At 40.2% G+C, this 25,566-nt stretch overlaps 1 protein-coding gene and 1 long non-coding RNA gene across 2 annotated transcripts in view; both read right to left on the reverse strand.

Moving 5' to 3' along the window:
• The window catches only part of met (MET proto-oncogene, receptor tyrosine kinase), an 81,555-nt gene extending 71,893 nt beyond the window's left edge, over positions 1-9,662 (reverse strand). The window contains exons 1-2 of the mRNA XM_042496085.2: positions 9,333-9,662; positions 6,615-7,818 (exon numbers count right to left, since the gene is read on the reverse strand). Of these exons, the coding sequence (XP_042352019.2) occupies positions 6,615-7,817 (1,203 nt within the window). The 5' untranslated portion in view covers position 7,818; positions 9,333-9,662. The remainder of the gene's footprint in view (positions 1-6,614; positions 7,819-9,332) is intronic.
• A 5,762-nt stretch (positions 9,663-15,424) lies between these two features.
• Positions 15,425-19,452, reverse strand: LOC148189180 (uncharacterized). The gene is made up of 3 exons (XR_015776889.1): positions 19,271-19,452; positions 16,043-16,486; positions 15,425-15,867 (listed from the first exon to the last, which is right to left on the reverse strand). It is a non-coding gene; the product is annotated as an uncharacterized LOC148189180 (long non-coding RNA).
• Positions 19,453-25,566: the final 6,114 nt, after the last annotated feature.

Here is a 25,566-nt window from a genome sequence, read left to right on the forward strand (position 1 = left end):
GTGTTTAAGTATGCCTCCTACAAGCGTTTATGAATTTATGGTCGTGCTTATCTCACCCGAACCTCATGATAACTAAGAGTCTACCTGCCATATGCTACTAAATCCAAGTCATAAATCTATTAAGCAGTACTATGATAAGATCATTCATCTTCTGGCTTACAGCACGAGCATCAGATGGGCAGTTGCTCAATGGTCTGTTGTCATTACAGCTTGTGTCTTAACCTGGCAGCCAAGGACAAGAGGATACACATAAGACTGTCAGCAATAAAAGAGGAATTAGAAAACGGCTTCCCAGTTTCACTGAGATAAAAGCTCTTTTGGCTGTCGCGATTCAGCACTTGACCCGCTGCGTCTGTGTGTTTGGAGGTTCATATTCAAACAAATTTGAAACAGCAGATTTTTGTGCCATTTGTCTCTGATGAGTCCTGCAGAGAGTTCAATTTTATGGCTTTGTGTGTTTGGGTTGGGGTGACTAAAAAGGGATTCCTGAGTGAGGACAGTTATTGCAGCTGCCAAAGACTGAAGTCAGCATAATTTCAACTTTTAAATCACACTGTTTGCAGACATATCAAAGCTATGCAGAGTACTATGCAGAGCTGAAAACGGAAGCATAGTAATTATATGGCACAGAGATGCTCCTGTACCTCCTAAAAAACTGATGTAATGCCTCACATCGACCCAGTAATCAAGTGAGTCAAGAGGAAAGAATGTTGAATAATGGAAGAGTATACTCTTACCCTGACTGATCAAAACAACAGTTTTCATAGCACCAGTCGCTGTTGAGAGGTGGAGACAGACAATCACTGTTTGGGGTTTCAGGAGAGAAAGGTGTTCTCAGCAATCGTCACCTGGTACAATGCGACTCTTGTTAAACAGTTCGAAGCTGCAGCGGGACACCTTGGTTGTTTGCTTTGATCCTGTAAACAGTAGCTCAACAGGCTCTGTGAGTAATCAATTTGCAGCTTTCTGACTCGTGTGCATTGACTGTTAAGCATTACATCAGGCAAAGCTTTGCACATCTGTTCACCAAAGACTCTAAGAGCCAGAGGGCCTATCTGCAGGTCGTCAGATGATGAATGATTTTCAACTTTTCGTCTACAATGTGCTCAATGACAAAAAAGCATCCAAATTGCAGCCCTCCAACTGCCTGATCAGAAAAGTACATGTCACACTGAAATATGTTGAGTTCAGAAGAGGACTATTCTGGGTTGTGTCACTGTGTGCATAGACTCTAATTTGTACCACAAAGATTTGCAAAATGGTTGAAACACCCTTTTTCAGTCTGATATATCTCTCTTCTTTCATATAAATAATGATCCATGATTAAAATAAACAAAATAATTTATCTGCATGCAGTCAGGCATTTGCCATGTCCCTTTTCCTTCCAACCTTATAGAAGTATAATGGGGCAGACATGACCCAAAGGTCTCTCGAGAAGATTACATGCATGGTCGAGGGTCTTTAAATCAGGAGACATACGGGAGAAATGTGAAGCCAGGAGGACACCAGGAGAGGGACGGTTGGCAAGTATGCATTGTAGCAAAGTATTTAAGACTATCACATTTCACAATCCAGTTATTTCAGAAGAAATGTAAACATGAAAATAGAAATACACAGCCTGATTTTACAAAATAAATGCAGATGATCACATTGTCAAGAATTGGGTTTTGAGCGTTCAATGACTGACTTCTCTGCATCCAGAGATAACCTTCCAAGAGAGCAGTGCAATGCATCTACCAATCAACTTTCCCTACACCAATGTGATCATATCAAGATGCCTCAAAAAGTTGATAAATAATCACACAAACTGATTAACCATGAAAACATCACCAGAGATAGAAAGACTCTCTGGTGCTCCTGATGCAATTTCCACTTTCCCACAGGTGCTAGTGACAGGTGGGGGTTGCGGGGAGCAGGGCAGAGGCCTTGCCAGCGTGGCCGGCTGCCACTGCGGGTCAGGGGATCATCTTCCGCCCAGCTGCTGATACCCTGTTATCCCCGAGCCATTCATCACGGCTCGCTGAGAGTCAGATATGCACTGCCCCCCAAACCCCCAGCTCCCAGCATTCCTCACTTTCCCCTGTGGATCACCACTGCTGATAGCTGTCAAGACTGTGCTGATGTACACAAACACCCACCAACCATGTATTTGCAAAGGTAATTTGAATTTGTCTTTAAACAAATTCAAATGTGGTTCTTTAAAACCACATGTCACTCTTCATGTCTGTCTGATCTCACTGCAGTTGAAGTCTTTCAGATCACTCTATACAGTACTTAAAGGAGCAGACACTATCATAGCCCCTTATCCAGATCCAGTTTATGTTGTCTGTGGTGCATCCAGGAAGATGTACAAGTGTCCCCATAAGGAGACGTGCTATGCTGTTTTTGTTATAGACAATTGGCCAGGTAATTTGCCAAGAAATTTAGCAATGCATTAGAAAAAAAGCAGGGAAGACTATGAACTAGATAATATAAAAATGGAAATAAACAATAATTGAAAAACTGGCTAAAAACATTAAAAACAATTTTAAAAAATGGCTTTGCAATTGCCTTAGGTTACGGAAATGTGTTCAGCACTTGTGTTATGTTTCAAGGACACACATGATGATTAAGACTGAGTGTAAACACAAGTGTGTTTACAGGAGGTAAACAAAAATACTCAACAGCGTACAATTAATGGAGACTTGATGTCCATTATGCAACTTTAAAAGTTCCAAGAGTTTGTTGATTTTTATATAATACAAAAAAAAAAAGGAAAGCGATCAATGTCTGGAAGTTTTGGAAAATCATTGCAGGGCTGACACTAGGCTGGGGCAGTATCCCTGTAGTACAGTATGCCAGGGTATTTAGAAATCCTGAAGGTATGTTTTTCAATACTGTCATAAATACAGGTGCTCCTCTTTCAATTAAACTCATTGTATGTAGTGCACAGCATGCACCACCAGAGCTCACTCTCTGGTACTGGTGGAAAAGGCAGCTAAGCTGATAGACATCGTGACACCTAGTGGTGGAGGAAGAAGTTACAAGACTCTAAACAGCCGGCAGCCACAAACACCAGAGAGACAAGCATGTTTTTTATGTCTTACTCAGAGCTGGTGTTTATAGGAACAGTGGACTTACTAACCAGATTACTTAACAGATTGGGTGGGTTTTATTTTGTTTCTGTCGAGTTTGATTAAAGTGTGTTTTATGATAAGTTAAATAACAAGGCAATTAAGCCTCATCAGTCTTCACTGACCGAGAGAAAGTTGAATTCAATTGGTGAACAGTTGTATTTCTCTGTTTAATAAGGAAAACCGGTGTGGAAAAATTATTGGTCTAAACGTTTTGTGGGTTTCTAATGTGTATCATTTAGTCTGAAAAGCTGGAAGTATGTAGCGCAGTCAGCGTTTTAGTGCCGCACACTTACACTTTCATAAACCATATGCCTATATTAAACATTACGTATTGGCCAAACCTCGCTCAGGACTTATAGCATGTGACAGTTTGTGGTGCTTGCCCTGTCCCTCATCCACTGTGATAGGACAGCTGGACAAAAATGACAGCGATGAATGTAGTTTTACCCAAAAGTTCTGTTTCCGCTTGCAGTAACCAACCAACCAAACAAAAAAACATGAAGCACTTAGTGCACAATAGCCTCATCATGCGGCTCCCTTGTGTGTCCTTGTGTAATTATGCAATACAACCACTGTAGACAGTGTTACCAGACAGAGCGCACTGTGGCCGATTTAGCTAATCTGGAGATAACATGCAGATTTATTTTTTTTCCAATGACTGATCGATTAGATGAAGAATTTCAGTCAAAAAATGAATTTCTGATTAGCTGTGATGTAAAGCGTAGAGTCTCATAAATCATACAAACATGTAAAAGAAAACACTAGCACATTCAATTTGAAATGCTTTCAACCCACAATGTTAAGGTGCATGGTTCTGGTTTGCTGCCAAGCAACAGAGGCAATAAATTTCCCTACTATTAAGACACATGCAGAGGTGCTCAAACTAGTTCACAATACAAAATATTACACACACACACACACACACACACACACACACACACACACACACACACACACACACACACAATGTTTGAGAGAGGTTTTCCTGAAGTGTGCTGGGTGTTTGCACACGACTCCGGCATTACTCCTGTATGTGCTTGCCCTTTGACAACATATTCGGTGTATAATATATCCAGGTAATTCACTGCCTGACTGACTGCTGATAAAGTTCTGACTGATGCTGAGGTTAAGTAAAGATGAAGTCAGAGAGGGGGCAGCGTTAGTACACATATTGACAGACCCTTTGACAGGGTGGTCAGCAGTTAACTTCATGTCATTATTGATCAGGTGATTCAAGCAATTGATTAAGTCACTGTTGATGGATTGGAGGTGAGCAACTACAGGAAAAGTAGCAAATGGCTTGCAGCAGCATTAGCATGGTTACTTTAGTGCACTGCATGTGTATTAAATAGGCTTGGGCGGTAAGTAATATTTCATACCTTCCTAAAATTTAATTGGGATATACAGTATATGTTAGTGTGTGTCGGCGGGTGTGCATTTGTGTGCTTATTTTCAGCTTTTCAGACTAATAAATACACAATAGAAACCCACAAATGTTAAGAAAATCAATATTCTTACATCTACTTTCCTTACTGAACAGAGAAATAAAACGGTACAACTTTTGAATTCAATTTTCTCTCCATCACGAAGACAGATGAGGCTTAATTCACATTAACTCATCATAAAACACACTTTAATCAAACTCTGCAGAGACAAGATTAAACTTATCCAAACCATCTTGGTCACTCCTGTTAGCAATCTAGTTAACAAATCCACTGTTCAAACAATCATCAGCTCCTGTATGGTCTAAATAAATTTTTAATTCACCATGTTAGATGTAAAAAAACACGCTGTTATTTCCCACGGTCTCTCTCTGCCGTTGCTGGCTGCTAGCTGTTTACAGTCCTGCAATTTATCCCTCTACCACTAGGTGTCATGTCTTTCAGCTGGGATGCTTGTTCTACCAGTAGAGACCAGAGACTGAGCTCTGGTGGTGCGTGCTGTGCACTATACACAATGAGTTTAATAGCAAGAGGAGTGCCTGTATTTTTGGCAGTATTAGAAAAATATACCTTCTGGATCTAAATATTCTAGTATATTATAATACCATGATACTGCCAAAATCTGGTATCAAAGCAATAAAGCGGTGACCTTTTGCTTTCTTTTTCCTAGTCTTGCTCTGCAAGACCTGTAGTTTAATCATCTCTACTTTTTGCATGTTTAACTGGCTTTTTGACCTCAATCTTTAACAAGTGAAACACATGATCAGTTGGATTGAGGTGGAATGACTGACCTAACCAGTCAAGACGTTTCCACTGTTAGGATCATTAATGATACTTGGCCAAGAGTCAGACACTGTTCACCAAATATGGATGTAGACAGCCTCAAATTAAAGCTGGGAATCTTCTCTTTAACCTAATAGTCATTTCACTTCAAATCCAATGGACTGCAGTACAGGGCCAAAACAATGAAAAATATACCACTTTCTGGTGAAAAATCAGAATGTAAAACAGGCATGTAACGATCTTTAAAACACCTAAAAAATCATATTAAAACACTATAATCAGGAATTTGTTTCTTTGCACGATGCAGACATGCATGTGCTCTTAACCAGAGGCCAAAGATCAGAAAGAAAAGTCAGGAGGAGGTTATGCTTCAGTGTCTTGCTCAAGGACACTTGAACACAATGACAGATAGTCCAGTAGACACACTGGCTGCCAGAATCTGAGACCACCCAGTAATTGAAACTGTCTCTCCAGCCAACAAGACAACCTGCCTTCAGCAAGTAAACAGCCAAGGGCCTATAACTCTAAAAGATAAAAAAAAAAGCCATGCATATACAACAGATGACTGATAGAGGAGTATTTTAAGTGTCTGAAAGAAATCGCAAAACCACATCATGATGATGCTCTAACTGGGTTGCTGATCTGCAAAGACTGTATATTGGATTAGATGAAAATGACTCTTGAATCTGGACTGAAGATCATCACTTAAATGATGTTATGTTAAGTACTGTTGCTGAGCCAAGTTTCTTGCAATTTACAACTTGAGTGTGCATATAATACAAATGCTACCTGGATACTGAGACAGGCTGCGTCAAATGTATTGTAAACAAGTATGCTTTTGGACCTACCAAGTTTGTGCAGGCTGTGCACTTAAAACTACACTACCCAATCACCAGAAAACAATGTTGGCATTGTACATTTCTGCAAATGATGGATATGATACATTTGCATATGATTATGTGGCAGAGACATTGAAATTAATGTTTCACCAGCACTGGAGTCAACCTGTGGTTCAGTTTAAGCACAAAAAACAACTTGGTTTTGATTGGGAAATTTCAGTCAAATCGAAGGAACAAGCTGGGAAATTTATATCAATTTTCTTTTTTGAAGAATTGAATAATTTTTTGTGAAATAATCGGTAAAAAAAATGTGAAAAAAAAAATAGGAAAGAAGACAATGGCAAGATAGAGGTCCTTAAAAAATATGAATGCAAAGTAGGAGTCATATAATGGCTACCCCTACACAGTAAGCCCAGTCCCCTCCCAGCTCTTACCACATTGTAGCAGGACCTCTTGTCTGATCCAGTGAAGTGATACGGGTCTACTGTGTTGCACTTCTGCATGTACATCTTGAACATCTTGTTGATGTGTTTCAGGGACATGACGCAGATGGCTGAGTTAGGGGTCGGCTCCGGAGAGTTTGGCTTCCCTCGGGCAAAGGCGGCAAACAACACATCATCACCCTCCTCCACTTTTAGCTGCTTCTGCAGGTCAACGTCATTGCCCACCTTGGTGACATGGGCTGCTTGGAGGATGTTGAATACTTTCACATCTTCTGCAGAGCGACGTCGTCTTTTATCAGTGCTGATGCATTCCAGGGGCATCTCCACGTAGCGCCGGATCACGAGGTCCGAGGAGCACATACGGACTATGCGAGTGTGGTAGGCCTGGGAGTCTTTGCTCACGCGCTGCACTGTAAGGAAGTAGGTGAAAGGTCCACTATGGAAGGAGTAAACATATCGCAGGTAATAGTTTCCACGTAGGGATGGAATCAGGTCCATGTAGGAGCGGTTGGAAAAGAATGTGAAGCCGTTCTGGCTCGTCTTCATCTTCCGTAGAGAAATAGTATGGGGATGTGTTGCAGTGCCAGGTACGTTTCCAAGGCCCGGGATCTCAGAGTTACCAACAAAAAACTTGATGACGTTGCTTTCCACATTGAGCACCTGAGATCCTGAAGCGCTGACCACCATATCCGAGTCAATGGGATGGCCCTTGCCTTGCCTCACCTTGTCGGCGAAGCAGTAGACCTGTTCATCAACGGTTTTTGGGCTAATGCCGTCATCCAGGACGTGACGGCGGCAAACACCATTGTCTGCTGAGCCACAGCTGTACAACCCCTTGTCGTAAATGTTCTCCACCACCAAAGCAATATTGTGGTTGTCCACTTTACTGCCACTGCTGCTTGTGCTCGTCACTGTCTGACCGCAGGTCTCATTGGCAAGCAGCGGTCCGGTGTGGTACTCTGACAGCTTTGTGAGGTTCGGGGCCAGGGCGTAGATTCTGTTCACAGCGCCCACGTAGATGATCCCATCCAGTGTCACCATATTCTGGATGGGGAAGTCTGCAGTGAACACTGGGAGCTCATAGGTAACCGAGAGGTTCAGCTTGTTGGTCTGGGATGGTCTATCACACTGGGTCTGAGCACTGGGGCACAGGGCCCACAGTAGCATGACGGCATGAAGCAAGCAGAGATTCATCCTGTTCCAGAAATAAGAGACATGAGAATTTAAGTTTGTAAAACATCTCTGCTGGAACACAGAGAACTAAAAACATCCATCACAAGTATCTCTGAATAGGTGGCCTCAATTGTCTGTAATGTGAATGAGTGGAAAAAGGCGCAGCCTGTGCTGAATCGGGACTACTGTGGAGAAACCAGAGGGACATCAAAATCCCTTTTTAGACTCATAAATGGAACTGTGTCAGGGTACAAAATCAGGATTTACTCACTTCACCACAAGCAGTGAAACCATTCATACTGAAGTGACTGGAGGCTTGATGGTGACACAAAGCTTTAATATCAACCTCCTAATCATCAGAGCTTCAACTTCTGACTCCACTGACCCCAGACAAACCAGCAGGGAGACCTGGGTGAGCACTTCTGTGGTGCTCAGCTCCATTCCCAAGTGACCACAGCGAGAGGCAAAGCAGTGAATCACCCAGAGAGCAGCCCACTCTGTAGGGAGACGCAACCACGGGCCTAAGTTTAGACAGCAAGGGCCCGAGGGAGCAGAGATAAACTCAATTAAAACAAAAGAGGCTGGAGGGAGAAGGATACGGGGACCATACAGCAAAATGATAAATAACCCTTGCAACTAAATGGTAATCCAATGGGAGATGCTTTTAGTGAAGGAGGAGGGAGGGATGGGGGGAGCAACACCATTTGCAAAATGTGCATTTGCATGCTCCCTATCTGCATGTGGTTTTTAATATGAGCCCAAGATGTAAACCAAAATAAGGTAATGGCATCCAGCACAGTGCGGGTTTGGTTTATGCCCATAGTGTTGTATAAACTCACGGAGATTCCCTGTGTGCATATTTTGACTGATTTATGTTTCACTGGTAGCAGCTCATGTTTTTTATGAGCGAGTCTGCAGGAGAAAGCTCAGTTTTTATCTTAAAACAGTGTTTCGGGAGCCCAGAAGACCTAACAGGTGTTAGTAAAGAAACTTGTATGAAAGTTTAGAGCAGATAATAGAGCAGAGCAAATAATATTACAAAGAAGTGCCAAAGACATAATATAAGAGACTGAGGAAAAAATGTAGGGGGATATTGGGGATAAAGTAGAAAATAAAGATAAAAGGAGTACACAATTAGTATGTGGCGAGTATGGTCTTGTTTTGGTCTAAAATTATGAGTAACAGTGGACACATTATTGCGCACCTGCACCAAACACAATAAATGTACCTCCTCATCGCACGGCTGTGTTTTCAAAGGACAAAAGACGGTGGGAAACAGTGAAAATGTTTTCAGTTTGAGAGGAAAGTGACTCATGGCGAAAGGTCTCAGAAACACAAATGGGAAGCTGGTGAAATGGTGTTAGGAGCCAGAAAAAACATTTCAAAACAGACTGTGATATCCAGAGGAGGAGGAGGAGAGGGGCGTCATGGGTTTTACGGTCCCTGCGTTTTTACGCGTTAAACTACAATTTAAGTTAAAAAAAAAACAAGAGAAAAGTCATCAAACTGTGATAACATTCACAAATATTAACTCACCTGTTAGCGAGCAACAGCGTTTTACGTTCCCTTGATTCAAATCATATTCCGCTGGTCTCTCCAAGAGCGGGACGTCTAGACTTTCTCATCAAGTCCAAAGTGATCGCTGTGGATTTTCTCTTCGCTTCTCCGTGGAGAAAAAAAACACTCAACACAAAAAATATTCCGATTATTTCCCCCCCTTCACTTGGTCTCTGTCAGCTTTCCAGCAGTTGAAACTCTAGTTTGTTGATCGCCAGCTGAAACCTGTGACGCTCAACAATGACTGACTGGCTGCATCCAGCAGAAACACGCTGCTGCTGCTGCTGCTGCCGCTCTCACAGCTTCTCTCGTGGCGCGTAAAGCTCCGCCTCTTTCTGTCCAAACTTTGTGACGCGTCCAGGTGCTGCGTCTACTACTAGCTCTGAGTTCAGGTGAGACAGAGAGGTAGAAAGGCACCGTTGGAAAACAGCAAACAGAGAATTATGAGCTCTAACTAGTGGTAATCATGTGGCACAGAACCACCAATTACAACAACAGATAGATTTTCAAAGACGCGCAATTTAATGCGTTTATGTTTTATCAATGCCTTATTTCTAACCTCGTGCAACCTAAATTACCCCTTTCCCTTCCCTCTTTTTTTGTAGTTTAACTTTTTATGTACCAATATTGGTGGAATATTTCTTAAACCGACATAGAACTACTTGGTTTGAAGGTATTTATCCACCAGATCTGATTATTCTCAAACAGTTTCTGAAGAAAAGGCTTTTAAAAAATTAATTCTTTGAGACCAAATCAAATTAGTTTGATTTCTTTCAAAAAACACTGGGAAAGGGTGATGAGAAACTTAACAAGACATGGCTGAAAAATTCAGAAATTAGTAAGAATTATTTTAATTTTTTTTTCTAATAATCCTCCCCATCTTTGTAAAAACAACTTTTCAGGTCATTTTCTTGTCACCTTTGACTAATTTATCACAAATTGTAGGACATGTTGGTCATTGCCTTTTTTTTCAATGTTTTCTTTTTTTAAAAATAAATCACACCAATTTGCATAGGTTTTAAAGAGTTAAACAGCTTGTGAAAGATGTTTGAATGCAGCATAAATAAACTGATGTCTGTCCAGGTTTCAAATGGCTAATTAAGTATATTTTACTGCACAGCACAACAACACAACATACGCCCTTGACTGACCATCAAAACTTCATAAATGTTGAAAATTTAACAAAACTCAAAGAAAAGAATACATGACGAGACAAGATCTTTCTTCTTTAGCTTCCACCTGACTCTCCTCCAGCACCCCTGTGAGTCAGACTACTGGTTGTCATGTTAAAACGGCTCACTCAGCCATAAATAATGAGCTATGTTATAAAGGCTAAACCAACTGTGTGTATGTGTGTCTCAGCCATGAATCACACTGGCCAGCACAAAAAATTCCTTTGTCCCACTTCCTGAAAGGAGGGCAGGAGGAATGAAGACTGGAAACCCTGATAACATAGTGTGTATGTAGAATTAATAGGTACAGAGCTGCACAAACGGCTGTTTGCACTCACTATCTGACAGACGCAGTGACATGTGAGCGTTTAATGAGACGCACAAACAGGGGACGAGTGTGTTCAAGTGGTGAGATGAGTGACGTGACGGAATCTGTGACATCTTGTGTGTAAAACTAGACATATCACTCTGCATGTGGATGCAATAAGTGTCTTTACAGGGTTTGTTTGATCTCTCCTCCCCTTTTTAACAACTGAAAAGCTCAGCTGTTATTTTAATGTCCGCTACATTCTTAGGATTGAAAGTGATCATCTTTGACTTAAAGAGGCGTTTCTCTGGACAAGCATTTCAAATCCATCAACCATTTTCTGCTCTAAACTCTCTGATTTCCCAGTGGACAAACATTGTTAGCTCTGACATCACGTCAGAGAGCACTTAAACCGTCAAACTACTAAAAAACATTTCAAAAATCCCATCGATTTTGAGGAATCAGGAGCATTAAATCCTATTCTTTTTTTTTCTTTTTTCTTTTTACTTTTAGGACTCTTCTGGGGCACTGTATAGTCAATCATAAAATATGACACTACATTACTTTCATTACAATCTGTTGGATATAATTCAATAATCTATTGGCAATAAAAAGTGATTATTACAGCAAAAAGTTACATACAGAACCTTTAATTATAATTATGATCAAGTCTGAAGCTCAGAAATCAAACTATTTTACTGGAATGACACCCGCTGAATCTCCTGCTCACATCTGGTTGAAAGCATCATGCCCAAAATGTAAACACGTGTTCTTTTTATAACAGTACCCATAAAGTCTTTTGTCTAAAGCCAAGTCTTCTTTAACTTCTTACCTATGAGCAAGAGGTTCCACAAACCCTTTTGCACTCTTTGCAGTCTGTTTGTTGTAGGAACTGTGTTTTGTCATACCTCAGGGCATTTCTCATGCAGTTGCCAAGGGGTGTGTCTGACACAGGGTGTGTGATGGTCTGACTGTATACGCATGGGGTGTGTCAGTGTGGCTCCTGTGGTGGTAAACTCCATTTTGGCTTGGGCCCTTGTCTTGACGGGGAGCACAAGAAGAAGACGAAGGAGAAAAAGGTTGGTCCGGTGGTGGTGGTGGTGGTGAACCTCGTACTGCTGGCATGCAGAATGTGGAAACCCCAAAGTATGATCAGCTCTGCAGGAATGATCTGCATCTTGCAACCACAACACCTGCAGCACAACAACTATTTTTTGTGCATGTTTGGTCCGGGTTGAGCAGTAGCTCAAACACAAATTGGGGCACCCAGTGGCTCAGTGGATAGAGCAGGCACCCCATGTATGGAGGCTGTGTCCTCGCTGCAGCGGCCACTGGTTCAATTCCAGCCTCGGGCCTTTGCTGCATGTCATCCCCTCTCTCTCTCCCCCCTTCACATTTAAGCTGTCCAATGCAATAAAGGCATAAAAAGTCTTAAAAATAATCTTAAAAAACCCCCAAAACAAAACACAAATTGGTTGTATTGTTTGTGAGAGAGTAGCTTTAACCCTCTGAAACCTGAAGTGAGTTCAATTTTCTTGTTCTGCTTTCGGATGCGTTTCACAAGTATTTAAACCTTTGAACCCTGAAAAAATTGGTGCAATTTCTTTTAAAAAACAAAAAGGGATTGAGCAACCTGGCACAACATGCTCCACAAAATGCAAGAAATTTGTAGAATTATTTTTGAAAAGCTTAAAAAGGTTTAGGGAAAAAGAAAAGAAGCTAGGGGAAAACAATATTTATAATTATCATAATTATATATTTAAAATAGTATTTCATAATGATTGGAATTTTTAACCACATTTTCAAGGTCATGTACTTTTTGTAACCTTTTTTAAACTAATTTTCAGGTAATTTTCTTGTACTTTTTACAAATTTCTTGCTGATTTTTGAATCATCACCTCATTTATTGCTCATTGCACTCTTACCATGTTTTTGAAAGAAATCAAGCAAATTGCTCAGGTATCAAAGGATTAAAGGACCAGATCACCCAGATTACAAACAAGGACACTATCACTGGAATTGATTGTTGCTGTTGAATCTTTAAAATGGATGAACTTGAAAACTGACTGTGAGCCAGGTCTTATTGCCCAACATCAGCGGTCAACATCACAGGTGCAAATCCCTGCAGCCATGTTCCAAAATCTGCTGGATAACCTGAACCAAGAAGGCTGTTACATCATACAGCAATGGCATATAGATTGTAATATTCAGTGTCCACATATTTTTGGCCATGTAGAGCATCTCCAAACTCCGGCATATTGTGCCAAAACTATAGCCATGACTATATACTAATGCTTTTTTCATTAGAGTGAACTGACCCATTAAATCAGACTACAACAGCCGGATATGTCACTCTTTATGGCTCCATCTGCTGGTGCACGAGGTGAACAGGCATTTTTTTAATCTCTAGAGACAGAGAGGAAGCTTCAGGTCAGGCTAATTTCCAAGCTACTGAATAGAAACTGAAGAGAGTAATCTCACAGACAAAAGCGAGGGATTATCAGGGAGGAGCAGGACTGCACTCAGTCTTGATTTTACAGTTTCTGTCAACCCTAAACCTGGTTCAGCTGAGGTTATTTATCACCTGCAGGGTCAATACAAACCCTGGTTAACTGCTGACCGGGACAGTAAACTCTGATTGATGCTCTTGACCCATCGGAGGCCCTTGCCGCTTCATTCTGTGGATGGACTCTTTACCTTCCTTTAGCTCATGGACAGTGTGGTGATTAAGCAGCTTCATCACTCAGCTGTATTTCCACAGACAGGCTTCTTCAGCAGGTTTATGACAGATAACGACAGAGCAGTTCATAAAAAGTGACATGAAAACAGGAGGTCAGTGGAGGATTTTTAGCTGATGCTCTCGTAACTCTTAACGAGAGTGCAGTTCAGTTTCTACATCGAGGCTGCTGAAGGACAATGCTGACAAACATTCAGTGTAGATGTTTTTGTGAGTTTATGTCTATGTCTCTCAAAATCTAATCTTTTAACTGATAAGGTCAAAAAACTTCCACAATGCTATGTTATCTGCCCAAAATGAGTTTGGAATTTCCTAACCCTTTACAACCTGAGGAAATTGGCTTGATTTCTTTCAAAAACATGGAAAGAAGGCAACAAGCAACTTGAGGAGAAATTACCCAGATATTTGCAAGATACTAGGAAAAGTTACACAAAAAAGTGGAAATTAGCAAAGGAAATAAAAGTAAGAAAGTTTCAAAAGGTAATACATTTTTATATTCAGGCTTTAAACTTCATTCAGGCAATGAACACAAGCTAATTGTATTTTGGGAACTAATATTTTGTGAGATGTGCTCTCTTTTACTATTTATTTATATTTATATAAATTATTGCCCAGACTGCCTGTTTGCACTATTGTCTCAAGTTTACTGTACATTTGTGTTTTTAATGTTGTATTGTTTTTACGTGTTGTGTCTTTGAATTCGAGTTCTTTGAAAGTCGAGGACAAATTAAAAAAAAAAAATCACTTTTTATGGCACTATCCTGACTTAAAAAACCCCAGCAATGTCTCTGTTAAAAACTACTGTTTTTTGTCACTATCCCGACTGGAAATGGTAAAAAAAAACCAATTGCCTTTCATGGCAGTATCCCGGCTTGAAAAGCAGTGGTGTCTTGATAAACAAAACAACAACAAAAAAAAAACTCCACACTTTTCGTGGCACTATTCCAAATGGAAATGCAAGGATGTCTTGTCATAGCAGTATGCCTGGTAGAAACACAGTGATGAGTTGCTAAAAATGTCCATTTTTGCTGACAAAAATGCTGCTGGAAATGCTGCGATGACAGTTCAGCAGGTGTCTTGCCTCAGTGTAGCATCACCCACCATCAGCTTCTGCGGCTGATGACATTCAGCTCATATATTACGTTACTTTAGAAATGTTGATATGTATGAAAAAAAAACAAATGTTATCAGTGGTTTGTAGAAACCTACAATGTCAACATTTTCTTCTGGTGACTGGGCTGAAAAACAATAAAGAATAAGGTCTGTATTACAGAATTACACTTTTTTCAAAGAGATTATTTTAATAAGTTAATTATGTTTTTGATAGAAAAGGAAGATTTTGTATCATGTTGCTTTTTTTGTTTGTTTTTTTTAGCAATTTTCAGTGCATGTCTTGCTCACTGTTTCCTGCCCAGACTGAACCTTTTGTCACCTTTTGGTTCCAGCCATCAGACCACCGCGCTCCATATTTTCATGTCTGCAGAGACAGATCAGTGCCGTCATCTTCTTCTACCTGCGAGTTAGATAAGGTCACTCACTCCTAATGAAAAAGGAAATCAAAAGATTACAATCTCATACATTACAGGAAATGGTTACTGCAGCAGACTGGTGAGAAAACCATCAGTCAATAAGTTGCTGCTGTGTTTGTATCTGTCCATCTGTCCATGGAAGGATGGAGTCACAACAGCTCATATCAAGACCTAGCGAAGGCTAACATGGTATAAATATGATAAAGAAGAGATCGTATCAGCTCAGGAAAACACACACAGACAGACAGACACACACACACACACACGCGCGCACACACACACACACACACACACACACACACACACACGCGCGCACACACACACACACACACACACACACAGAGACATGGCTTTCAGATCACACAGTCCATTAATATCACTGATGTTTCACAAGACATACAGGACTGAAGGTTTAATGTGATTACGTTTCAGTTTGTTAGACAGCTTTAGAGACGTGTGTCAGATATTAAGTCTTAAACTGACAGAGAATGACATAATGCACTTCAGAAACTGATCGTTTCAAATGTCAGAGAATCAACATGAAAACATCAGCAAATTTTACAGTTTTGTACAGAGTAGATAACTGATGTGCTGTAATGTCACATCAGTTTTGAACATACACATATAGATACATGTTAACATGTTAGTATTGGGCACAAAAAGCATGTGGCTATGGTTAGGAAAAGATCATGCTTAGGTTAAAGTACACAGATTTGAGGCCACAATCCTGGGATTAGACAAACGTCAACTTTTCGTGGCACTATCTCTCCTGGAAGAACAGAAACAGGCAGCCAATGACAAATTCTACAACTGAGAAATGTTGATATGATTCCTATGAAATCCTCCTTGGTTTCTGTAATGTAATAAAATTCAGTATAATAAAATACATTATTTTGACGGGGAAAACCCCCTAAGTGCATTCAATATTCTGCATTTCCATTTACCTCTGCTGTGTCATCCTCGTCCTGTTGAAGTGTTTATGGGAAGCCTTCAAGAGCTCTTAAACTCTCCCGTCCTGGTTGTTTATCTGTGGAAGCTTTCACTAAAATAAACCAGGTTTAAGTGGCAGTGTAATCACAGTCTGGGCTTTGTGCTACGTGTGCAACTGCCTTCCTCCCTGTACTGTACACTTATTCTCTTCTGTGTTGTTCTTCTTAATTTAATGCAAATTGTAATCTGTTGTAAGTATGGATATCTATTTGATAGTGTTGTTGTGGATTTATGCTCCTCTTTTTTTATCTTCAGTTTTAGATCCAACAAATTATTAAAACTTTAACTATAAAACAACAGTTTACTGTATAAAACCTTGTTTCTTCATCATATGGAAAGGATAGAGGATGTTGTTTTGTTGATTTGTAGCCTTCCAGACTTCCTGCTTGTTCTGGAGTCTGTGAATGAACAAAAGACACACAAATCAACTTTATTATCACCTCTACATCTGTATAGGAGGACAGCACCCCGTTTGTAGTTATCGGGACAACGATCACACAGTTTTTAGATGAAGAGTTTTCTTCTGTAAAACAACACAGCAGTTAGTATTCAAACGACATGGAGGATAAAAACTTTCTGTAATTGTCTAATGGAAAACATCATTTTTTTTGGCTAATTATACAGGTGACCTAATTTTTCAAAACAAAATATAGTGTCAAACGAGGTGGGATTTTCATACGTAAATGTATATTCTAAGTACAGATACATCCAGAGAGGTTAAATAAATAAATGAATGGGTGACTGGATGAATGAATAAATAAATAAGATTAAATTGAAATAGAAACTGTAAAAGCCGCACTCAAAATTGCTATGCTAGCTATTTTTGGCTGTGCTGAACACACTGGTCATTTTTTCCTTGGGAAAAGTCTCCAGCGTGATGAAAATGATGTGTTATGTATGTTTCATTTGTTTTGGATAAACAGACTGGAGCATGAGCAGGGATGAAGAAAACAGCGCCACCAACAGAAAAGTAAAACTCATCCACACCATTTTCAAGGAAAACACTTCGTCATGAAGGTGTATTGATGGTTGATCTCTGAGAAATGCAGAGCAAAAACTGCAAAGAGAAACAAAACTCGAGACAGAATCAACAAAGGAAGATGTCACAGATTCCTCAGGAGTACTTGTGTTATATCGTTCCTACAGATGTGGTAAAAGTGACGTATCCTTTCAAAGAGTGCACTGACTGGCCTGCGGAGAACCAGGTGTGCCGGGGGTGTAGAAGGCTGCGGTGGAGTCTGAGGGATGGGTCTGTGCCAGCCTTCCTTTTGCTTGATGTCATATAGCATGCTTATTCACTGCTGTAACAGCTGACAAAGCGCAAGGCCAAAAAGGATTCAGATTCTTCCTCTGAAAATATTGGATGTGGGATATTCCCTGTGTGCCTGTGCATATGTGAAGTCCTGTTTTCATTACAAGTCGGGTTACAAACAAGCTTGTTAATTTTAAATCACCAAAGCAAGACTGGAGAGGAAAGAGACTATGAGGAGAATAAAAAAAAGGTCAAATGCAGGAGAAAGCATTACAAAGGTGTGCTGATGAAGGAAATGATGTTAGTTTCTGCTCAGTGGAAGGTTTCCAAATCATAAAAGATGTCATTTTATCAAGTTTAAGTTAAGTTAAAATTTCAGTATATGACTCCTTATTTGTTTATGTGTATTAATATTATAGTTGGCTGCAGTTAACTTCTAAAGAGCTGAATTAAAAACCAACTATTATCACTGAGAAATGCAGGTGGAACTGTCCTAAAAATCAAACAATGAAAATAAAAAAAATACAGGTACAGTAAACACAAGACAAGATAAGACAAGGACAGTAAATTCCATTGATTTCTGTGTGAATTCATACACGTTTCCCTGCAGGCAAACAGCCTCAGAGTTTGTTATGTGTGTGAGGTCGGGGAAAACCAGGACAGCGGCAGCTTCCCTCAGGGTTTGTTTGTTGAAACCAAATAAAGAGGACATGCTGAAGAACACAGAGGGCAGTGTGTGTGATTTGACCAGAGAAACTGGCTTTGTAAAAACAGTCAGAAATGTGTTTCAGCTGCAGACGTCTGTTAACGGATCAGGAGGGCTAAAGCTCCTCTGGACTGCTGATGAATGTGCAATCAGTCAGCGCCCACTGATGGCTGTAAAGCAACAGGCTGAAAAAAATCAACCTCTTGCACTTGACTAAATGTTTTTTTGTTTAATTCCACCACTTTTAACAAAAATCCATACTATTATGCAACTCTAGTTTATATATTTCTTAATGAATTTTTAATCATAGCAGCTATATTCTGTGTCTACTCAGTACTAACTACTAAAAACTACTAATATTTTTAACACTGCAATTCATGAGTTATGTTTTGTATAAAATGTTTTTATGAGTACATAAGGTGCCTAAGTGCATAAAAACACATAAAAATATTGCTTGCTCAACAAAAAGAGGTCCAGACTAAGCCCCAATTGTCCTCATATCCTAGAAACACCTCTTTGTCTGGCTAAAAAATCCACATATAGTTTTATAAAGGATTTTCTATAGAATTTAATATGTCCCTATACAGTAGTCCTATATATTTACACTGTGACATACTGAAAAACATATGTGGAACATCTAGTGTGAGGCTAAACTCGAGATTTCAACTAAATGAAAAAGTGTTGTTTTTGTCTGTCTAGTTTTTAAAAAGGTGTCGTGCTTAAAATAAAAGCTTTCCAACTTTGACAGTGTGACAGCCATGCAATCTACTTCACATGCAGACTTTATTTTCGTCAGCTCTGGTTAAGAAATTGTTTCACTCACAAATCAAAGCAAATTAAAACTAGCTTAATCAACTGCAAAACTGCAAATGGTGCTTTCCATGATTATTTTCTTGGGCAAGAAAGAGAGTTTAATTATTTTGAAATATATTACTTTCTTGAATTCCCCTTATTGCAGCTCATGCTATTTAATGGAGAAGAGGAAGCCACATGGAACAAATGGACAAATTAAACAACTAATTTAAATGAGATTTGAAACACTTCTTGATTGTACGACCTGTCAAAGAAAGTAAAATAAGGGGTACACATAGAATATGCAACAGACAAATTCACATGAAAAGGACAAATGCAAAGCCAAAATTCACCATAGAGACTCCCAGAAGGCTGCAGAACAGTCAGGTAGGAGTGTCTGGCCTTACAAGATTTCAACTAAACAAAACTTACAGAGCTGACGTGACGTAGATGTGAAAGTATCTTCTTAACCACCATCATCAGGGAAGGTAATGTCTCTACTTGATGTATTTTGACAGCAACAAATCACTCAGAATCGCTGGGAACTCTCCATAATCACTGTGTGTCTACAGGGAGAGGAAACAGCTGCTGATCCCGTAGCCCTCCAGGTGGTAAGAAGCCACGTTTATGTCACCTGGTCTGACTCTCCACTGACGAGCACCACTGAGTCATGAAGACAAGAGACTGAACATCATGTCTACCAAATGTTTGCCACATCTGTTGTCATGTTGCTGTCTCAGTCTTTTACTACAGAATACTTGTTCACTGTTCCACTGTGGTTCACACTGTGGAGAGGAGTTATGTGCCAAACATGCAATAAATCAACCGAAGAGGGCAAATAAAGCTGTCAACACTTAGCTTATAAAAAAAAAGGCGATGATTTTTAAAAAAAAAAATGTTAAACATGCACTCGCGGCGTTTTGTTATTTTGGATAAACAGGAAACATCACATGAACATGTCCTTCAATGCTACGTCCCCCTGGTGCTGGGAAGCCCCCCCAACCATTTTGTAATTCACAATAAAAAGAACATGATTCACAGTAAGAACTGTTTTTGTACCTATAGAAAAGTCCTAGCTAAGCCCCTAATGTCTTAAAATCCTAGAAAGTTCCTAAAATCCTAGAAAGGTCCAAAAATCCTAAAAATGTCTTGAAATTAGAGAAATGTCCTAAAATCCTAGAAACATCCTAAAACCCTAGAAATGTCTTAAAAACTGAGAAAAGTCCTAAATTCCTAGAAATGTCCTAAAGTCCCCTAAAAATGTGCAAATACCCTAGAAATGTGCTGAAATCCTAGAACCATCCTAAAATAGTAGAGACATCCTAAAATCCATCAAAATGTGCTAAATTCCTAGAAATGTCCCAAAAATAAAAAAAAAACATGTATGGGGCTGCTGCCACTGGCCCCTTGTTTCCTGTCATTTTGCAAAAGTGGCCCCCAAGGGAAGCAGGTTGAGTACCCCTGCTGTACACCAACAGCTGTACCTCAAGTCAACCCTCAACGTCCTGAAGAACATGAACAACACCACTCTGTTGGACTCGTCTCTTGAGGGGATGAGCCCACCTACAAGTGTGAGAGTGACCATCTGGTGACCTGATGTGGACAGAACAACTTGGAGCTCAGCGCTCTGCAGACAGTGGAGATGATTGTGGATTTACAATAGAACGCAGCCCCACCTGCCCCCATCACTTCCCAGTCGACACTATGGAGTCTTTCAGCCTCCTGGGCTCCTTCATCACAGGACCTCAAGTGGGATCTGAACATCAACTGTCTCATCAAAAAAAAAGCAAGTTCAACCTGCCAAAGACAATAATGATGAACTTCTACACTTCCGTCAGAGTCCATCCTCACCTCCTCCATTACCATCTGGTATGCTGCTGCCACTGCCAACGACAAGAGCAGACTGCAGAGTTCGGTCTGGGGAAAAGGTGATTGACTGCAATCAGCAGGCAGGAAGAAGTGTGACCTCCCATCGCAGACACAACCTCTTTGAAACACCTCCTCTGGCAGGAGGCTGCGGTCCATCAGGACCAAAACATTGTTCGTCCTGTTCCTGTTTCAACATCACAATACCACTGAGTACAAAACAAGGTCCATAAGGAAAGTTTTTTTCCAGTTCACTGAAAAAGAATTTGACTGACCTGCACAGAGCTTTGGCTTCAACCCCATGCAACACCGTCAGGATGAACACAGAGCGCCAACTTGTGAGCTGGACCTTTTTACCCAACCTCAATGGTAGCCAGTCCCTGCTGCCAAGATCCAAAATCCTGTGAAAATCCTGAAACAAGAAGAGACGAAGCTATTACAGAACTATAGTAACACAGATGGTTTTATGGCTGTCCACATACTTTTGGCCACATTGACTATACATGCATTTCTCAAACTATCCCACAAGAGGGCGCTGTTGCACTGTAAAAGCTGAGGTGAATGTCACAAATATTGAGGCAAAAGACAGAAGAAAGTTCAAAACACCCCGTACACTTGATTTTATACTTTTATCCCCAGAAAGCACACTGTTTTATCTACCCTTTTATTGCTATTCATAGTCACAGGATAATTGCATGCACTCAGCATAATAACACCAAGGACAGGTTTCCCACCCTGGCTCAGGCCAGCTCAGATATCTAGATACTGATATTCTTATTTATTGGTGGTTCAGAATCTTTAATCCAACTGACCTGTGGAGGACTGCAGGCTGGAGAGAATATGCAAACACTGCAGAGAACAAACTGAATTCCTCTCTGGGAGCAGAACAGTACAGACAGCTGAACCCTCAACAAGGACCATACCAATGTTTCTGCAAACTTACTGAACTACAAATCACGTACATCATACGTCACATTTTACTAAGAGTTTTGGGTGTTTTTCCCAAACTCATTCCAGGCATTTAGTGATCTGTATTTAATTCTGTATAGTATGAAAATAAATCAACAGACTCTTGAAACACTTTTTCAGTTGTAAAGCTGTTTCATTGAACATCAAGTGAAATTTTTGACATCAAGGTATATAAATGGATGGAAGGCAATAGCTGCCTGAAAAGTGGGGAAATTACATTCATTGTACATGATGATACACCATGCATGATAACTGGCAAAAATATGCAAAAACACTGGTATGGTGGTTTAAATTATTGTAATTAAATTAAATCGTTATTTCACCAGACAGGGAGGTTTGTAGTACATCTAAGGACAGACAAACTTACCACCAGCACACAGAGGAGCATTGAGCGAGCAGCTGGTGTAACTTCTCACCCTGGTTGTATCAGGTCACTGCCATTAGCTCACAAGTGCCACTGTCCAGTCCTGTCGTCTGTATGCAGGTAACAGAGCCGTCTGTGTGTTCTCTCATCCTCCTGTTGCGTCTACTTTGGTCACTGAAAATCACGGTGAATTCTTTCCTCTGGAGTGAGAAGGACTTACTTTGCCAGGCCCTTATACAGCCTGCTCAGCAGTTTCTGTTATGGTTCGGCTTGGATGTGTGACTGCAATGATGCTTGTGTGTCTGAGTGCAGACTGTTGGGAGGCTATTCTCCTTCTTTGCACCATATTTGCATGCTGTCTTTCCCTTCTCCCAGAGGATTATTTGTGATTTGAATTCACCTTGGCTGAACTGGGCAGGCTACCTCTAGCCCCAGTTTGTGCCTCTCATGTACACCACACATAGATAAATCCCCGGTGATATCTGTAAAATCCAGACTATTGTTTACTGCAGTTTAGAAGGTATTTCCTTAATTGACTTCTGCTCACCTTGATCAAAAACTATTCTGTTAGCAATTTTAAATTGTGACTCTTGTTAATCCTTAAAAGAGGTGCGTAAAAGGAGTTATTTGGGACACTTCTTTTTTTTTTGCTCGGATTTAGAAATGATCACAATTTAGAGGTCTACCTAGAAAAATGTTGTATTTGGCAGCAGATGCAATACTATTTTTTATCCATATTGACAGAAGAGTCTCTGATTAAAAAAATCATATACAGACAGGAGTGTCCACATACTTTCTTTCTTTCTTTCTTTTAGGCCCTTCAGTTACAATGAGGATAAATCATAATGCTTATATATACAATTATGTTTCTTATGCTTCAAAATTTGTGATGATTTGGAGATGACTGAGCACAACATCCGGTCCATACAAAAGCGACTTTCCCAGTTTGCTGAGGAGAAAGTACAGAGCCTGACCTCAATCCAGGACTTATCAACCAATACTGGTACCTGCCCTGCACACTTGTGCTAACCTGGTAAGGCGATCCTGATGACTTGAGTTCAACATTCTGTTTCTCTCTTGGACTGGTGAAAAATGGTGAAACAGTATTTTCCTCTGAGAAACTCTGAGTGCATCCTCTTGTCCTTGTTTAATTGTTGTAATTTACTCTGTTACTGAATAAACTTCACTTGTTGCTGTGTTTAGATTTGGCTAGCATGCTACATCATCACCTATAACACAGTCCCTGATTGGTTGCCTATGTGTTTAACTACAGTGGGGATCCCTGATTGGCCCAGCTGGAATTTGTGCTGTGGAAAATGTTTGAGGCGGCAGAAAGTCCAGACTGACACAGAGAGTGAAACAGGATGTTGAGCTCACGTCATCAGGATGGTTTTACCAGGCTACGCTTGTGGTTAAATGGGAACAAATATTTGCAGCCTGGTTTCAAAATCTTGTGAAAAGCCACTCCCAGAAGAATAAAAGAAAATCATAGCAGCAGAGTCATGATACAAAAATACAAAAATAGAGTTAGCAAACTAGAAGATGCTGCCATGATCATTTATTTCCTCCGCATGTGAAGTTTCGGGCTCAAGCCCTTCCTCAGACGTCATTGGGCCTGAAACGTCATGTGGAGGAAATAAAATAGGAGCGACTTCTAGTGTGCGGAATCTGTTATTGTTTTTTTGTATCCATTTTTGTTCTATCCAGCACCTAGTATTTAACTGCTTTTTTCTATGGTCTTCCAAAACAATCACACATGGTTGTAGTGTTTGTATGTCCACATACTTTTGTCCATTTAATATACTGACTATCAGAGTGTGCTGCATAAATTGAAACAAAAATCTGGGGGCTGTGTTTAACAACTCACGCTGTTTCCCTTTCCTGTTGCATCCATTGTACCTTTGAATCAGCACTGAAAGATTAAAACAATGACCCACTGTTCAGTTGACTTCATTCTTGAATTTGTTACTGTTGAACAATTCAGTTTACAGTGAGAGACCAGGCTTGCCTCAGGCTGCATAATTATGTGCCTGCTTTTGGTGGAAATGAACTTGAATGCAGTCAAGAGACTCGACTCCGGTCTCCTGAGCATTGCCCAACATTTTTATTTGTTTATCGGGTTACCATGGAGATGTTGTGCCAGGCTCTGGAAAAAAGCCTGTGAGCAACACTAAAGGCATTCGGACACCGACTCAGATAAATACACTACAGAGGGTTTGAAGGGCATTGCTGCTGGAAATTATTTTTCAGCTACTCTTTCTCTAGCTTCATTCTTATGTATTTTTTCCACAAGTAGCTTCAACTGGCTGATTCCTCCAATACAGATGAATGAAACCCGGCACCAAGTATCTACTGTGAATCATTATGCAATTAGATTTGCTATGACTCAGTATCACAAGTAAAAAAAGAACAAAAAATCCATTATTAATAGCTAACTTTTATGCAGGGGCATCCCCAAAAAATCTTTATAGATGTGGCCATAAAAAGCCACTGAAAATCTTGGGGTAGCAACCTTACCTTCATCCTGTTTTTTCTCTTCCCTTCTTCTTCTTTTATTTTTCCCGGCTTTCTTCCACGAATTTATGCAGTTCCACTCCCAGGTCAAGGACTATGGACTATGGAGCATGGGCATAAATGCCTAGGCCAGTTCAGGTCTAGATGAGGTATATACATGAAAGAGTAAATTGACCCCCAACAACATCATCTAGGTGTGTTAGATCAACTTTGAGAAATTCAACTATACAGAGTCAGTCAGAAAAACAAGTATTTTAAAAGTCCAGTTTTAGTCAGACTAACACAATAATTTTACTTTTTCTAGCATCATGTAAACGTGCTGACTGATGTTGGTATCAGACACTGACGCACAAAGGCAGTTTTCACGGCAGTTTTAGACTGGTGGTGAAACACTGCTACATTGTCACTTGGGCATCAGACACGGACAAATAGAGGCACTCTTGTCGGTGGTGTGAAACACACCAGGTGGCGTCAGTTTGTAACTCCGCTGTAACATAAAGAGCAAGATAGTCCATATACGGAGTTTAGGAGGGGTGATGGATTAGTCAAACAAACTCTGGACTTAACCCTGAGCCGATAAAGTGTTTTACCTAAGTTGTAATTTTTTGTGGAAAAAGACTGTCTGCATGTAATGACCAGAAACTGTACACAGAAACGTATTTTAAAAAGTCACATCGGTAAGTTGTGTCTTTTTTCCCCAGCTATCCCTTTTGCAGCACCACTGCTGCTATGAAAGGGCGTAAACTGGCAAATTTAAAAGTAATTCAAACTTTGAACCCTGAGCAAGTTGGTGCAATTTCTTTCTAAAACATGGGGGAAAAAGGCAATAAACAACTTAGTAAAAAATGTTCTTGTACTTTTTACTTATTTCTTGCTAATTTTGGGTAATTTCTTCTTTTGTTGTTTATTGCCTTCTTCCCTCATTTTTGAATGCGGTCAAGCCAGTTTACCCAGGTTTCAAATTGTTAATCAATTCTGGTAAAGAAAATGTAGATTAAGAACAAACAATTGCACA

This window comes from Plectropomus leopardus, chromosome 7, assembly GCF_026936395.1.
Source record: "Plectropomus leopardus strain MGB_pleo_1.0 chromosome 7, ASM2693639v1, whole genome shotgun sequence".
NCBI classification, from domain to species: domain Eukaryota; kingdom Metazoa; phylum Chordata; class Actinopteri; order Perciformes; family Serranidae; genus Plectropomus; species Plectropomus leopardus.